This window comes from Pseudophryne corroboree, chromosome 9 (assembly GCF_028390025.1).
Source record: "Pseudophryne corroboree isolate aPseCor3 chromosome 9, aPseCor3.hap2, whole genome shotgun sequence".
NCBI classification, from domain to species: Eukaryota; Metazoa; Chordata; class Amphibia; order Anura; family Myobatrachidae; genus Pseudophryne; species Pseudophryne corroboree.
The window spans coordinates 379,293,927-379,311,298 of NC_086452.1; the positions used below are offsets into that span (position 1 = coordinate 379,293,927).

Genomic DNA, 17,372 nt, shown 5'->3' on the forward strand with positions numbered 1-17,372 from the left:
CTTTTACTGCACATGCACTTAACATGTGCAGGGTGTCCTGATATCAGAGGCGTAACTCTGGGAGGCAAAGGAGTCGGCTGCCGCCGGGCTCCTGCCCTGAGGGGGGCACCACTTTTCAGGGATGTTGGGGACTGGAGTTCCAGCAGGCATTTGCAGCAATGGGGAGATAGAGCTACTGACATACCTTAGTGGTGCAAGCTGTCTCACTCTTCTGTGCACCTCTGCCCCCTTCCCCGGGCAAGTACTACAGTCACCTGCTGCTGGCCGGTGGCTGCTGCTGTGCAGGGAGGATGGGAGTCTCTGCTGGTGGCTTCTGGCTCCTAAGTCTCCTCTGTGTGTTCTGCTGCTGCCTGTCCCTCCTCAGACCCTGCCCATCGAAGACACCCTGATGGCTCCCATCACAGACACCCAGACCCCAAAGTACAGTCTAGGTGTTACTCTGTGTGTGTGTGTGTGGGGGGGGGGGGGCTGTTTAAGACATAGGTGGTCATTCCGAGTTGATCGCAGCCAGCAACTTTTTGCTGCTGCTGCGATCAACTAGTCCACGCCTACGGGGGAGTGTATTTTAGCTTAGCAGGGCTGTGATCGCTTGTGCAGCCCTGCTAAGCTAAAAAAAATTCATGCAGAAGTAGACCAGCCCTGGACATACTTACCCTGTGCGACGATCTCAGCAGTGCTGGAGCCGGCTTTGACATCAGACATCCGCCCTGCGTTCTTCTGGACACGCCTGCGTTTTCAAATCCACTCCCCGAAAATGGAAACGCTGCGGTGACGCCCAGGTCCGCCTTTTTCCTGTCAATCTTCTTTGTGGTCGGCTCTGCGACTGCTTCCTTCAGTAGACGCGACGTAACCCAGCAACCCCTGTCGCCGGGCAACGCTGCGCACGCGCACTGCGGCCACCTCGCATGTGCATTCCGGACCCGTTGGCACCGCAGCGATAAACCGCTGCGTGCGAACGGGTCGGAATGACCCCCATAGGCTGTATGTTACTGTGTGTGTGTGTGTGTGTGTGTGTGTGTGTGTGTGTGTGTGTGTGTCCATCTCTATCTTTCTAAGGGGATGCACCAACATTTATCTTGTCTCCGGGCGCCTGCGACAAACTTACGCCAATGCCTGATATACCTCCAAATGTTGTGAGTTACATTAAGCCTTAGCATATGGGGGGTCATTCCGAGTTCGCTCGCTAGCAGATTTTAGCAGCATTGCACACGCTAGGCTGCCGCCCTCTGGGAGTGTATCTTAGCTTAGCAGAATAGCGAACAAAAGATTAGCAGAATTGCGAATAGAAAATTCTTAGCAGTTTCTGAGTAGCTCCAGACCTACTCACAGATTACGATCAGCTCAGGCCGTTTCTTTCCTGGTTTGACGTCACAAACACGCCCCGCGTTCGGCCAGCCACTCCCCCGTTTCTCCAGACACTCCCGCGTTTTATCCTGGCACGCCTGCATTTTTCCGCACACTCCCAGAAAACGGCCAGTTTCCGCCCAGAAACACCCACTTCCTGTCAATCACACTCCGATCACTTCAACGATGAAAATTCTTCATTCGGACGTGAGTAAATCTACTAAGTTTTGTGTTAGAATACTTAGCGCACTGCGTACCATGCGCATTTTAGCCTTAATCGCTCCATTGCGAAAATCGGCAAACGAGCGAACAACTCGGAATGACCCCTATGGTGCATTGCTGGGATCCTAATGTAATAAAATATATATATATATATATATATACAATATTATATATATACCTGAATAAGGAACCCAGGCCTGTACCCAGGCCCGCCATCAGGGGGGACTGTGGAGTGTAGTATAAGTTAGGTGCCGCAGATGGGCGTGTTAGAGCACCAGCTTCCTTCAGCTGCCGGCACCCGGAGTGCACCTTGAAGCTCCCTATAATACTAACTTTAACGTTGTCTCGGAAAGAGGAATCCTTATTCTCTATAGTGCAGGACTGGCTGAGGGTCTCACATGCCGGTGCCGGACTCGCCCTCCTTCCCCCTCCCTCCCATGCGCCTGCCTTTCATCAATGATTAAATCAGGGGACATCGAGTGATGTCATTGTCATATTACCAGAGTTTCCAGAAATGGACAGAATAATGGAGAAACACTTCATCTCTCCCCTGTTACTCTGTATTAAGAGATCACTGGTAATAGTGATTTATGTCTTGCTGGCATAACAGCTAGCAATTAGCTCATTATTATTATCATCATTATTATTAGAGATGTGTGCGGCCCTCGTGTTTTGCCTCTAATTTATCATCGTATTTTGGTTTTTACAAAACCACCCACAAGTATTTTGGTCTGGATTTGGTTTTTGGTTCAGTTAAAAATCTACACAAAAATCGATAATCTTTGATAAAAATCACTAAAATTGTGTAAATTTTTGCAGTCCAAAACCTGAAATTAGGAGTTAAAATCCGTATTCCAAAACGCAGGAAAATCCGAACCGGGACTTGGTTTGGATCACATCTCCCCGGGAGATCCAGACCAGGTTTTAGTTTGGTTCGGATCCACAAAATTTGGTTGGATTTGGACCACACATCTCTATTTATTGTTATCGTTATGAGATATAGGCGTATGGTCAGGTCCTCCTCACTCTGACTTGGTCTCAGAATTTAAAAGTGATATGATTTGGGGTGATTTGGTGTTTTTCTGTGATTTCTCATCAATTTTGCACATTGGAGATCTACTAAAGGCAAAACTGATGGCAAATCGCAGGTGAGACACAACTTAACACTCCATTTCGCCGTAATACACCATCGGACCAAACATTGTATTTTTAACATGGATGTAAATACAAATCACTGGTTTACTAAGAGCCATGTTTTTAAAATCGATCAAGGTCACACCACAATAGGTGAAATCAATAGACCTGCCTGTGAGCGGGGGTGTTATCCCGAAGCACTGCACCAATCAGTATGATCTGCACAGGCAGTGTGTAGTGTAGTGTGTGAAGAAAGAGTTAAATTTGAGACAAAAAAAAATAGCGTGAGGTCCCTCCCCAAAAGCATAACCAGCACCGGACCTCTAAGTACATTTTGGGACTGGAAAACCAGGTTTCCACCCTCCTGATGAAGCTTGGTAATATGCCCCACACCCCTGGTAGTGGTGGTTGCAGTGTTCATACTGAAAACATAGGGGGTAATTCAGAGTTGACCACAGCAGAAAATTTGTTAGCAGTTGGGCAAAACCATGTGCACTGCAGGGGAGGCAGATATAACATTTGCAGAGAGAGTTAGATTTGGGTGGGTTATTTTGTTTCTGTGCAGGGTAAATACTGGCTGCTTTATTTTTACACTGCAATTTAGATTTCAGTTTGAACACACCCCACCCAAACCTAACTCTCTCTGCACATGTTACACATGCCCCCTACAGTGCACATGGTTTTGCCCAACTGCTAACAAATTTACTGCTGCAATCAACTCTGAATTAGGCCCAGAGAGTGTAATATTGTTTGAATCTGCTGCCGACTTCTATTTGGCTGTGGAGTCTATTGCAAAACGGGGAAAACTGACTAAAATCGCACACACCAGAAACCGATGAGTATCACCACCAGGAGAGAATAGTCAAATACACTTAGTAAATTCCTTATTTTCCATGTAAAACGTTCTGGAGATGTCCAGCGTTTATGTTTAGACTTCAAACACGATTCTTTATAACAGCAAATATTCACCTTAAACATGGAGGGGCATATGTAATAGGGTAGAGTTGGCTGGAAGTGCGGGATGCCGGATGATCTTGGAAGTTTTTTTAAAGCGGCAATCATTTACAAGGCAAAACAATGCCTTGTAAATGGTTGCCGCTTTAAAAAAGAACTCCCGAGATCGTCCGGCATCCCGCACTGCCGGCAAACTCTGACCCTATTACATAGGTTGATTCTATTTCGGAGTGGGAGAAGGGACCTTCTGACGTATCTAGGGGAGGAGACACGTCACCAGGGGGAGGAGCTACGGGCGAACAGGGTACCCGAAAAGTACGCTCGCCACGCTTCGGGCTCGGTGGCTCGCTCCGCTCCACTTCGCTCGCCACCTGATTACTAAAGGTAATAGTTGGTGGCGTGGATAGTAGAGGAACTATCCCGCTGGCCTAGCTCCTCCCCCTTGTGTCGTAACTCCTCCCCCTTATGGAAAAGGTCCCTTAGCCCACTTGATTCTAGAATCTACCCTATTACATATGCCCCGGAGTATGTTCCTCTATGCTTAGTGATCATACAATCCGAAGATAGTGAGAGATACTTAATTACCCTGAATGTCAGACCTCAATTCTCACAGTTCCCTGGTATGTATAGCCGCTTAGCTTAGTTTTCAAAATCACTGACAAATGGCCCTTCACACACACATACATACATACATACATACATACATACATACATACAGTGGCGGAACTAGCGAGCGGTGGGCCCAGGTGCGACAAAATGCTTTGGCCTCCCCCCCCATCCCCTCCAAGTCCACCCCCTCACCCCTGGAGAGTATCTGGTGAGGGGGACCTGCTCATGGACAGAGAAATGGATACCTAGCAACAGTGCCGTAACTAGACATTTTAGCACTGTGTGCAAGAAACGGCATCGGAGCCCCACCCCTGCATGCAAAACAGGGGCAGTGCGTGGCGTAGGCGCGCGCAAAAATACATAGTGGCGTGGCTTCGTGGGGAAGGGGTGTGGCCACAAAATAATACCAATTCATAAAACGGTGCACAGTAGTCTCCATTATTCAAATTACGCCGCACAGTAGCACCACTACACCAGGTAGAGACCCTTTTACGAGACTATAGATACTATAATAGGGAGCGCAAACATATAATATCTTAAAAACAATTTATTATTAATAAAACCAGCATATATTTGACCATAAAATGACTGCTGCAGAGCCAATTGGTAATTATACAGGAACAATTGATTATACCATACAGTGTTGAATAGACATATTTAGAAATGGTCCCCTATTAATTAAGATAAAGGGAATCCAATATATCAGGTACAACAGAATACCTTGTGAGAGCTGCAATTACCTATTTTTGCTAAAGTGGTTTTTAATTTCAAATTTTATTTCTAAAGCGCCTGTATTGAATTCCTGATTAGGAATTATCTTTTTTCTAGAGACCCTTTTACACCTTACGGCGGACAGATTCCTCTTTTTACACATTACAGCAGACAGCGTCCCCTTTTTACACATTACGGCAGACAGCGTCCCCCTTTTTACACATAACGGCAGACAGCGTGCCCTTTTTACACATAGCGGCAGACGGCGTGCACTTTTTACACATAACGGCAGACCGTCCCCTTTTTACACATAGCGGCAGACAGCGTGCCCTTGTTACACATAGCGGCAGACAGCGTACACTTTTTACACATAACGGCAGACAGCGTGCCCTTGTTACACATAGCGGCAGACAGTTACACTTTTTACACATAACGGCAGACAGCGTCCCCTTTTTACATATTACGGCAGACAGCGCGCCTGTTAGGGTCTCCTGCCCTGTGCTGCCACGTCGTCATGGCAACCGGGAGACAAGTGCTAGCGGAGTAACCTGAGAGCAGCTGATACTCCGGTTCGGGTCTTTTGCTGTGCAGTGGTTACAGGCTCTGTGCACGGCAGGGGATCCGGTGCTGGTTTTTGTGCTCACAGTTTGTGAGGTCTGAGTGGGGCGTGGACAGCACCTGCTATATAAGGCCTCTTCTCAGGTTAAGCAGATGCTGTTGAATCTTTGTTGGTTAGTTAGTTCCTGAAAGTTAGCCAGTACTGTGTAGCTTTGTATTTGTTGTTGCTTACTGCATATAGGCCTTGGGATTTGGTACTACACTCTGCCAATCCAGACCTAGCAGTAAGACTGGAGTCAGTCGTTTAACTTGCTGGGGTTCTTTTGCTACTCTGTGAACTTAGCAAGTTTGCGGCTGTATTCTCAGACTTGCCTGCCTAAATCCTGTCTCACTGTGCAAGGTGTTCAGGTGTCAGTTTAGTGGCAGTAAGCTGAACCTGTGCACTGCAAGTGAGGATTAGGATTGTGGAGACTCTCCTTGTGTCTATCATTCCATCTCTGACCAAGGAGTTTACTGCCACACCCGTTGGTAACCCTTTAGGGTTTTGCTGTTGCCCTTAGCAACAGCATTTCGGGTTCTCTACGTATTAAAACACAACATCTTGCTTTTTCCATCTGAGCATTCTTAATACTAGGGAGACACCCAGTTTCTTAGCCTCTGGGCTTCTCTGTTCACCTTCTGTGTACGTAATGTCATATTACCCAGTCTGTCTGTGAGTTCATTTGTTTTGCATCCCTATCTGTTCAGACACCAGTACATTCCTGCAGGCACTGGTGTGCATAACAGTTCAGACACCAGTACTTTCCTGCAGGCACTGGTGTGCATAACAGCGCCCTTGTTACACATTACGGCAGACAGCCTCCCCCTTTTTACACATTACGGCAGGCAGATTCCCCCTTTTTACACATTGCGGCAGACAGCGCCCCCATTTTACACATCACGGCAGACAGAATCCCCCTTTTTACACATCACGTCAGGCAGATTCCCCCTTTTTACACATTACGTCAGGCAGATTCACCCTTTTTACACATTGCGGCAGGCAGATTCCCCCTTTTTACACATTGCGGCAAAGATTCCCCCTTTTTACACATTACGGCAGGCAGATTCCCCCTTTTTACACATTGCGTCAGGCAGATTCCCCCTTTTTACACATTGCGGCAGGCAGATTCCCCCTTTTTACACATTGCGGCAAAGATTCCCCCTTTTTACACATTACGGCAGGCAGATTCCCCCTTTTTACACATTGCGGCAGGCAGATTCCCCCTTTTTACACATTGCGGCAGGCAGATTCCCCCTTTTTACACATTACGGCAGCCAAATTCCCCCTTTTTACACATTGCGGCAGGCAGATTCCCCCTTTTTACACATTGCGGCAGACAGTCCCCCTTTTTGCACATGGAAAGAAAGAAAGAAAGACAGAAAGAAAGAGAAAGAAAGAATTAATTATACTTACCCTCTCCGCTGGATCAGGCTCCTCGGTGCAGCTTCTGGCAGATCACGATTCCCGGGTAGGAGAGAAGGAGGTGGAGGAGGGAGCCGCAGCAGAGCTGTGTTATTGGTGGAGGCGCTGCTGCTGCTGTCCCTCTGCTTCACTATAGGCTGTTCTCGGAAGACAGCCTATAGTGAAGCAGAGGGACAGCAGCAGCAGTGCCTCAACCAGTAGCAAAGCGCTGCTGCGGCTCCCTCCTCCACCTCCCTCCTTCTCCTTACCCCCGGGACCGCTGCGCTGCGCTCCTCTCCTGTGTCCTACGGGCGGTTGTGTGCTGCGGGCAGCGGTTTCCCGCAGCACACAGCGGCATGTAATGAGTCAGTTTGTTTCATTACATGCTTTGGGCCCCTGGACAGTGGCGGGCCCCAGTGCAATGCACTGGTTGCACTGGCGGTAGTTCCGCCTCTGCATACATGCATACATAGAAGATCAATAATACACATTACGTACAGTATGCTCTGAAGGAAATTCTAAGATCAGTTCTTTCACCCATTTCCATCATAATCCCGATTTCCCGGCATCTCTAGAGTAACGTTATCGTTCCCAGTGCTGAAAATACATAGAACATAAGTTACCACCAAGAGGTGATTTAAAGGTGCAGTTGCACTGTGTAAGGTAGGGTGACCATATTATCCCTTAAACCTGGGACGCTCACGGATTACGCAGGTTCTGTGGCTGATTAAAACCAGTGAAATGCAGGCTTGAAGACAACCAGCCACAGAACCTGTGTAATCCATGAGCATTCCAGGTGTAAGGTCAGGTCTCATATAAACGTTATCGCACAGCACATGCACAATTTGCACTGTTATTGTCACTTGCATGCATCTAGCAATTGAGGGGCTCAGTGGAAAAGAGGCACATGCCACATCCACATAGATTATGAATTTTGCTGCCATCAAGCAGCTTCTACCCAGTGGTGTCGAGAGAGGGGGGGGGGGGGGGGGAGTACAGATTACCCGGACCCAGGCATGCCAAGAGGCCCAGGACAGGGCACACCAGTAGCCATTTTTTGGGTGGATATTTTTTTTTCTTTATTATTAATCAGCGGGCGGGCGAGCAGCAGGTCGGGCCGCCGGGAGGAGGGTTGTATGTGTGTGTCACCTGGCTGGACATGGAAACCCCTCACAGCTACTTCCACCAGCCGATATCATCTCGCGAGTCAATCTCTGCAGCCGGCTCTGGATGGTCTCTTCAGAATCAGCAAGCTCCGGGAGGTGGGCAGGGACTGGGAGGAGGGCATGCAGCTGGCTGGGCCTGGCCTGTGGGTTTAAGAAGTGGCGCAGCTCAGCTCAGTTGTAAGAATCAGCAGCAGGGCTGGTCACCTCGTCGAGAGATAGCCTGTTAGGCTGCGACACTGTGAGCTGAGAACTGTGAGTGACAGATACAGCACTGTACAGTACCATTAGTGTTAGTAATATAGATAGACCTATATATATTTCTATATATATATATATATATATTTACCTATATATAGAAATAGATAAATATACATACTGTGGACACACCCACTCGGGAGGGGGGGGGGGGGGGGTTCCGGGAAGTTGTTGTACCAGTGCCCAGGATTTCTCTTGGCAGCCCTGCTTTTACCATCTACTCCACTAACTTCTAACATCTATAATGTGCCTATTTCTCACCGACAGTAAAACACTGAGTCCATCAATTGTGTATTTGGATAAACAGAACACACTGTAGGTGCTTATGTGCAGGTACTGTCCAGTAAGTGTGTGCAGAGACAGGTTGCACACGCACCTTGCAGATGCACCTTATATTGGGGGTAATTCCAAGTTGATCGCAGCAGGATTTTTGATAGCAATTGGGCAAAACCATGTGCACTGCAGGGGAGGCAGATATAACATGTGCAGAAAGAGTTAGATTTGGGTGGGTTATTTTATTTCTGTGCAGGGTAAATACTGGCTGCTTTATTTTTACACTGCAATTTAGATTGCAGATTGAACACACCACACCCAAATCTAACTCTCTCTGCACATGTTATATCTGCCTCCCCTGCAGTGCACATGGTTTTGCCCAATTGCTAACAAAAATCCTGCTGCGATCAACTTGGAATTACCCCCATTGTGTATACAAATCTTTGAAATACCAAGTGCAAGACTGCTGCAGTTTCCCAGTTGATGATGGCGATGCTTTCCAATACTGTGCTGCATAAGCACCTATAGATTAGGTGTATCCTAAAATGTGTGCATTTCAAAATGAAAGTCTGTGAGTGCATACAGGGGAAAGCGCACTATTTCTGGAGCGGGGGAGAGAGGGGGGTTCCAAATGTTTGATTTCAGATTGATTGTCACCAGCCCATGAAGGAGGCACAATTGGCATGTAACAAGCTACAGTCTGCCCCCAAAAAGTGCAGATTATGTAATTCTGTACTACAGACATATACAGGCCCAATAATTATGGTAAACCACTTACCAGATTCTCTCTGTGGTGCAATAATTAAGAACACAGATATATATACACACACACACACACACACACACACACACACACACACACAGTAGAAAAATCAGCTGTCACTGGGCATGTGTAGCAGCTCCGTTCTGCCCTTTACACTGCATGTAGAGGCTGTTGACTAGGCTGTGGGGAAGGGGGGTTTCCAGACAACTGGATCCCCCCTTCACTGCATTTACCTATGGCATATACAAACAAGCAACTTCTATGTTTATGTCTAAATCACTTCATAACAAAATATTATATAGAGCTTGTTCTTGTGGTTATCAAAGATAGGCAATATCCTTGTGAATATTGGTCTGCAAAAATGCTGTTGCCAATTAAATTGCCTTTTTATTAAAAGCTCTTCAATGGTTAGACCTAGATTATGTGTGGACAAAAAAATTATAATGAGCCCATATTTGTCATATCCAGTGCAAATTTAGCAATATTTCTCTATTCCTTTACTTAGCAAGTCACAGTCTCTGACCAACGCCTTCAACTTCACCCAGTCATCATTCTTCCGTTCATCAACTAACGAGGACGAAGCTAAAGCAGACACCATCCGAAACCTGAGGAAATCCTTTGCCAGTCTATTCTCTGAGTAGCTGATAGATAAGTTATCATTATCCGTGGTTCTTGCCCCTTCTTCTTCAGGAAATAGGAACTGGTCTAAAAGAAAATAATCAGCCTGTATGAAAAAGTCTATTTGCCGAATGCTTCATGGCAAGTATAACCAGTGGTGGTACATATCTTTAGTAAGGTCATTAATGCTCGATAGAACCCATTAAAGGTTACAACACAATCTAATGGTATCTGGGCCCTGGACATCTGTGTTTCATCTACTCCTTGGCCTGTAGGCCAGTGATGTCCAATCAATATTCTTTGTTAGCCTTAGTTCTTTAAAATGTTAACATTTGCCAAATTACAAAGACTTTATAAACAGCAATAAATTCTCAATACTAATTTTGAGTATAGTACACAAATACGACATAAAGTCTTTCACACTGTTCCTTGCTTACTTATATCTGCTCATGCGCTTCCCTACTCTTTTATTCTCTCTGCCTTGTCTCCTGCTTCCCCACTTTGTGCAACCAGTCCTCTTGGGCGGCATTACATGCATTGGAGGATATCAGCTGTATTGGAGATTTCATGTTCTCTATTCTCTAAGGTGTGCTGTCTCACTCTTGTTTGCAACATTAGGGTTTATTGGCCAAACATGGCTAGCATCAATTGTGTCAGACACTAAGGGGGAGACGTACTAAGCAGTGATAAGAGTGGAGAAGTGAGCCAGTGGAGAAGTTGCCCATGGCAACCAATCAGCTGCTCTGTATACTTTTATAATATGCAAATTATAAATGTTACTTCAATGCTGATTGGTTGCCAAGGGCAACTTCTCCACTGGCTCACTTCTCGACTCTTTTCTCTGCTCAGTACATCTCCCCCTGAGACTCTAGGCCAGAGGTTCTCAAACTCGGTCCTCGGGGGCACACACAGTGCATGTTTTGCAGGTCTCCTCACAGAATCGCAAGTGAAATAATTAGCTCCACCTGTGGACCTTTTAAAATGTGTCAGTGAGTAATTAATACACCTGTGCACCTGCTGGGTTACCTGCAAAACATGCACTGTGTGTGCCCCCGAGGACCGAGTTTGAGAACCTCTGCTCTAGGCTATTGGAGCAGCTGTTGTATCATATATCTCTCCATGTTCCCTGGTTGTATTGTCTCTCCATCCTAATGAGTCCAGATGTCCCAAGTTCTCAGTAGCCGCCCACAAATATATAAGGCCTGCTAAAGCACTGGAGATTGCCGAAGCTTAAGTTGCTGCATGCTCGTCTACTGTCCGTGGTTTTATGTACCGTATATACTCGAGTATAAGCCGACTTTTTCAGCACTTTTATTTGTGCTGAAAAAGCCACCTCGGCTTATACTCGAGTCAGTGACAGGCAGAGGCAGAGCAGTGTGAAGGAGGGACACGAAGCGCACAGCGCGCGGCTCTCCTGTGTCCCTCCTGCATCTCCGGCGGCAGCAGCGGCGGTTCTATTACAGGAAGTACCCGTTCGTGACCTCTGATCATGAACCGGCACTTCCTTTAATAGACCTGCCGCGGCCGCCGAAGATGCAGGAGGGACACAGGAGAGGCGCATGCTGTGCGCTTCGTGTCCCTCCAGAAGACAGCGCGGGATCGACGGAGGGGTAAGTAACAACACTGTGGGGCATACCTGGCACTTGGGGAGGGAGCATATCTGGCAGCATGAGGGGGTATATGTGGCAGCATGAGGGGACGTATCTGGCAGCATGAGGGGACATATCTGGCAGCATGAGGGGGCATATGTGGCATCATGAGGGGACATATCTGGCAGCATGAGGGGACATATCTGGCAGCATGAGGGGGCATATCTGGCAGCATGAGGGGGCATATCTGGCAGCATGAGGGGGCATATGTGGCAGCATGAGGGGACATATCTGGCAGCATGAGGGGACATATCTGGCAGCATGAGGGGGCATATCTGGCAGCATGAGGGGGCATATGTGGCATCATGAGGGGACATATCTGGCAGCATGAGGGGACGTATCTGGCAGCATGAGGGGGCATATCTGGCAGCATGAGGGGGCATATCTGGCAGCATGAGGGGACATATGTGGCAGCATGAGGGGCATATGTGGCAGCATGAGGGGCATATGTGGCAGCATGAGGGACATATGTGGCAGCATGAGGGCATATCTGGCACATCAGGCACTGTGGGGCATATCTGGCACTGTGGGGCATATCTGGCAGTGTGGGGGCATATCTGGCAGTGTGGGGGCATATCTGGCAGTGTGGGGGCATATCTGGCAGTGTGGGGCATATCTGGCAGTGTGGGGGCATATCTGGCACTGTGGGGGCATATCTGGCACTGTGGGGGCATATCTGGCACTGTGGGGGCATATCTGGCAGTATGAGGGCATATCTGGCAGTATGAGGGCATATCTGGCACTGAGGGCTGTGTACGGCTAGAGCTGCATTTCCCACCCTAGGCTTATACTCGAGTCAATAAGTTTTCCCAGGTTTTTGTGGTAGAATTAGGTGCCTCGGCTTATATTCGGGTCGACTTATACTCGAGTATATACGGTAATTCTCCTTTGTTTTTATGTTTGCGTCATTGAATATTCTGTTTTCTCTATCACATTGCGTAGCCTGTGACTACCTTGTTCTGATTTTGTTGCTCGCTTCCTGTTTACCTGCCCTGGTCCTCTCACCCTCTGTTGTCCTACTGTAGTTCTGACGTTCCTTGAGTGAAGTCCCGAGGGCATCCAAATAACTGAGGGCAGTGGTGAGAGCGGGTTTGGAGAATGGTGATGGTGGTGTAGAAAAACATTATATTTGTGCAAATTTATTATTTTTTATATTATTACATTTTAAGTACTATATTTTGCAACATTCTAATTGGAAATTGACGTGATATTAAATAGAAAAAAATCCAGACCAAAACGCTATTGTAGGTAGTGAGAGCCCTGCACCTGAAAGTGACAAAAATATGAATCTAAATAGGAAAAGCCACAACATATTAAAGTCTTCATGTTAAATACACAGTAAATCACTTGCATAGCAAGAGTGGTGTTATTGCAGTATAGTAATATAAGATATTTGCAAAGCAGCTTATACTGTAGATGTGTATAGTATATAAATATGATTCTGGTTTTACTTCTTGCTGCCTTTTCCTATGATGTTTCTGCCTTGTATGAAACCAACTCCCTGGAAATTATAACCCTACAGCAAAATACTGACAACTGCAAACAACCTCCTCGTTACTGGCTATTGCTATCGATGTTGTGTCAATTTATATATTAATGAAAATACCAATATTATCATGTATTAAGATGTCTACAGAATAAAATGGATTAAAATGCTTTACAGTCTCTTTATTCTTAACACATTAATAATGTTTTCTATGATATATCCATAACATCAACTTGGTTTTCCACATTCCACAAATACAAATGAGTATTCTTACTTCCTTTCTAGATATACTACATTAATAGAGACCCTCCCCTGTGTTTCCCACAGCTTGTGCAATTCAGTGGGGTCCTGGACGTTACATATACTGTAGCTACAGTAGGTTGTCTGCAAAATATCTGCACCCCTTTCAATTTTGACTCAGTTACTCCAATTACAAGATCTCTCATGCTGCAAGAATAGAGGAATAGTACCACACAATTTGACCAGCAGAAGTGCCAGATATATTAACACACGCACACCAGCTTTGCTTTGCTATTACTGATTTACCAAATTTTTACTTTGTCTCTACCCTCACTCCCTTCTTTTATATGTATCTCTCCTCCCCCACTATCCCCATGTATTCCCCACCCCATTTTCTCTTTTCCCCTCCTCATCACTCTCTCCCCACCTTTCCTTCTCCCAATGTCTCTATCATCTCCCCCTCACTCTCTCCTGTGCATCTCTGACACTGCTGGGCAGTGGTGGATCCAGGGGGAGGTGATTAGGACGCTAGCCCTCCGTAACACCTCCCTTCTGCCTACAGCTGTCACTGGGCATTGGCGGCTCTAGCTCTCAGATGTGCTGCACATATGGGAGAGAGCAGAGACTGCTGCTGTGTGCTGGTGATGGAGGCTGCTGCCACCAAGTAGCAGTCTCTGTTATCTCCCTGCCTTGATCTGTCGCACACCTGCGCTCAACTGCCAGGGCAGTGCCACCTGTAGGCAAGAGGAAAGTGTTACGGTGGTGGAGGGTTTCCCTGATCACCCCCTCTGGATCTGCTACTGCTGGTGGAAAGGGTCAGAGGTTGTACCAACTGTCATAACTATCATTATATGCTAACATGATGTCATCATTTTTATCAGCAGTGAATTATGTTTGATAGATATATAGTAAAATCATCATTTAACAGCGCAACCTATCAATCTCACCAATGACAATCATTATAATCAGATATGGTTAAATGCATTCTTTGTAGCTTTGTGTTAGCTTGCTGCTCTTTCCAAGATTCAACCACAACAGAAGGTTGCTTAGGAGGGATAGAGTAAAACAAAAGGGGAAAAGCACAATAATGTGCCACTGTACACATCAGGAAATGTCCACAATGATTATTGTGTCACCCAAAATACCAGCTGCTACCTTTGGGAACCAAACCTAGATAGACTAATATTGTAATATCTAATGACATTTTATTAAGACAAATGTATAAAATGATTCATGAAATACAATTGTACAGAAGCTTATCTGGATATAACAATATGAATGTAGTGGTAGTCTTTCTGTAGAATTGCTAGACAACAGCTTTAGCTCTATGCACATCATTAATAAAAATACATTAATTAATTTAGTTAATAATCAATACAATCTACCAATGATCATTATCTGCAGACAGTTGGCACAGTTATGGGCACAAAGGTTGCTCATTACTATGCTAACCTGTTCATGGGACATTGGAAATCTGAGAAGATCAAAACTATTTGTACAATGGGGGTCATTCCGAGTTGTTCGCTCGTTGCCGATTTTCGCAACGGAGCGATTAAGGCAAAAATGTGCATGCGCATGGTTCGCAGTGCGCATGCGGTTAGTATTTTAGCACAAAACTTAGTAGAATTTTCATCGTTGAAGTGATCGGAGTGTGATTGACAGGAAGTGGGTGTTTCTGGGCGGAAACTGGCTGTTTTCTGGGAGTGTGCAGAAAAACGCAGGCGTGTCAGGGAAAAACGCAGGAGTGTCTGGAGAAACGGGGGAGTGGCTGGGCGAACGCTGGGCGTGTGTGTGACGTCAAACCAGGAACGAAACCGACTGAACTGATCGCTATTTGTGAGTAAGTCTCGAGCTACTCAGAAACTGCTCTGAAATTTCTATTCGCAATTCTGCTAATCTTTCGTTTGCTATTCTGCTAAGCTAAGATTCACTCCCAGAGGGCGGCGGCTTAGCGTGTGCAATACTGCTAAAATCTGCTACCGAGCGAACAACTCGGAATCACCCCCAATATCAGAGTATACTGGCAATGCCTTATGATATACTCATGACATGAGTTGGTAACATGTCTGATGTAAGGATTTTATATACCTACTGAATGGTAATGACTGAAACCTTTCAGTTAAATATAAAGGTGGGTACACACTAATAGATATATCTGCAGATCAATTGATCTGCAGATATATCTATGGACGGATCGGGCAGTGTGCTGTGCATACACACTGCCCGATCCGTCGGGGACTGATGTCATGAACTGGGTGGGCGTGTACACACACCCGCCCAGTTCAGCTGTCAATCACCGCCGGCCGCCGCAGCATGTGTACGGACGGGCGGCCGACCGCCCCGTACACACACAGCGACGGAGTTCACAACGACGGAGTTCACAGACGTATCGGCCGTACACACTGGCCGGCGGTCCCGCGATATATCGGCCGTTCAAGAGAACGGCCGATATATCGACCAGTGTGTACGGGCCTTAAGAATGACAATTTAAAATAGAATTTTAGATTTAGAATGGATGAATGGGCAGTTTAGGGTTCTGTCATTACCAACCTGTGCAAACAGATTCATTCTCTCAACCAGTTGCCCTCTCACAAAGTTGGAGGCTCACTTTCCTTATTCCCAATTTGTCAGGTTAAAATGGAATAGTAGCCTTTAGAATAATATGAACAACAGTCAAAATCATTTGTTAGGAAAATGTTTGGTAAGGGACTATTGTGGACTGTACGTCTCCAGTGCAGCTACAGTGACATCTAACCTTGATAGCTGTGAATTGTTACGGATAGGCAACCATGACTCCAGGCAGCCGCAGTGGTTCCTGGTACCGGCTGTTGCCTAGCAGCCACAACGCTGTTTTGTACATGCAATTTCTCAGCTACATTAGTTTGTATTAATTGAGGGCTGGTCTCTCTGATGATTGGTGGTCATTTCTGTTATAAGGCAGTCAGTCCTACGTATCCATTCCGGTTGTAGCTTTATGCCCTGGTGTCAAGCTACCTGGTCCTGTTTCTGAGTATCCTGAGTCCTGGTATACCCTGCTGTGTGTGCCATGCCTGTGCCTGTTGAACCTGGCGACCTCAGCCTGTATTATGAACTTTGTCCCCACCATTGTCTTTGCTGCTCATACCACCTGCTAACTACCGCAGCCTCAGTTCTGCCCTGTGGTCACCCATCTCTGCTGCACATACCATCTGCAAGCTACCTCACTCCTGCCTCGTGGTTATCTCCTGTTGCTGTATTACCATCAACTGTCACCACAGTCTCAGTACTGCTTGTGGCACAGCTACTGTAGTACAATCTATATCCACCATAGCCTCAGACCTGCCTGGGGTTAGTCTGTTTATATCTGGTCCAGCCAGTACTCCTGCAATCACCCTTTATTTGTATAAGCCTCTACTATCCTAAGACCTGACGGCATCTCAGTACTGGTGAGATCAACTATCCCTATGGGAAAAGGACGGGAGCCCTCTGTAGCATGACTCTAGGGGTCTTATGCAAATATTCAGGTGTATTATAACAATACTAAAGAAAGATTCAATTTACAGTAGGTCATAATTTACCACCAAACTTTCAACCAATCTGCACAACCATTGTATAGTGTGTAAATCCAACCTATCATTTGTATAAGTCATTCATTGCATTGTCCTGTCTGATGTGCTGCATGCCAGATGGAACACTGCGGTGTTGTCACACCAAGCATGTAACAAAACATCATATTGTCATGCGATGAATCGGCAATGCAATATTACCTTATATTAGATCTTTCAGTTACATTGTATCATCACACCATCATTCAGGTGTGTACCTAGCTTTAATAACAAGAATAGACATACTAGTGTATTATATGTTTGTAGAGGCTGTGCTGATCAGATATTCAATCAACACTACTATGTGGACCTCTCAGAGAATAATAGGGGTGGTGTCGGTGAGGGTAATGATTTAGGAGGTCTGT

At 46.2% G+C, this 17,372-nt stretch overlaps 1 protein-coding gene and 1 long non-coding RNA gene across 4 annotated transcripts in view; one reads left to right on the top strand and one right to left on the bottom strand.

Moving 5' to 3' along the window:
• The window catches only part of SYN2 (synapsin II), a 590,154-nt gene extending 580,083 nt beyond the window's left edge, over window positions 1-10,071 (top strand). For 2 of the 3 annotated variants that reach the window (XM_063940770.1, XM_063940771.1), the window contains exon 13: window positions 9,936-10,071. In XM_063940770.1, the coding sequence (XP_063796840.1) occupies window positions 9,936-10,071 (136 nt within the window). The remainder of the gene's footprint in view (window positions 1-9,935) is intronic. The other variant, XM_063940772.1, reaches the window with a different exon arrangement.
• LOC134958283 (uncharacterized) overlaps window positions 10,051-17,372 on the bottom strand; it is a 120,168-nt gene continuing 112,846 nt past the window's right edge. Inside the window, exon 3 of the long non-coding RNA XR_010186932.1 lies at window positions 10,051-10,135. This is a non-coding gene — a long non-coding RNA (uncharacterized LOC134958283). The remainder of the gene's footprint in view (window positions 10,136-17,372) is intronic.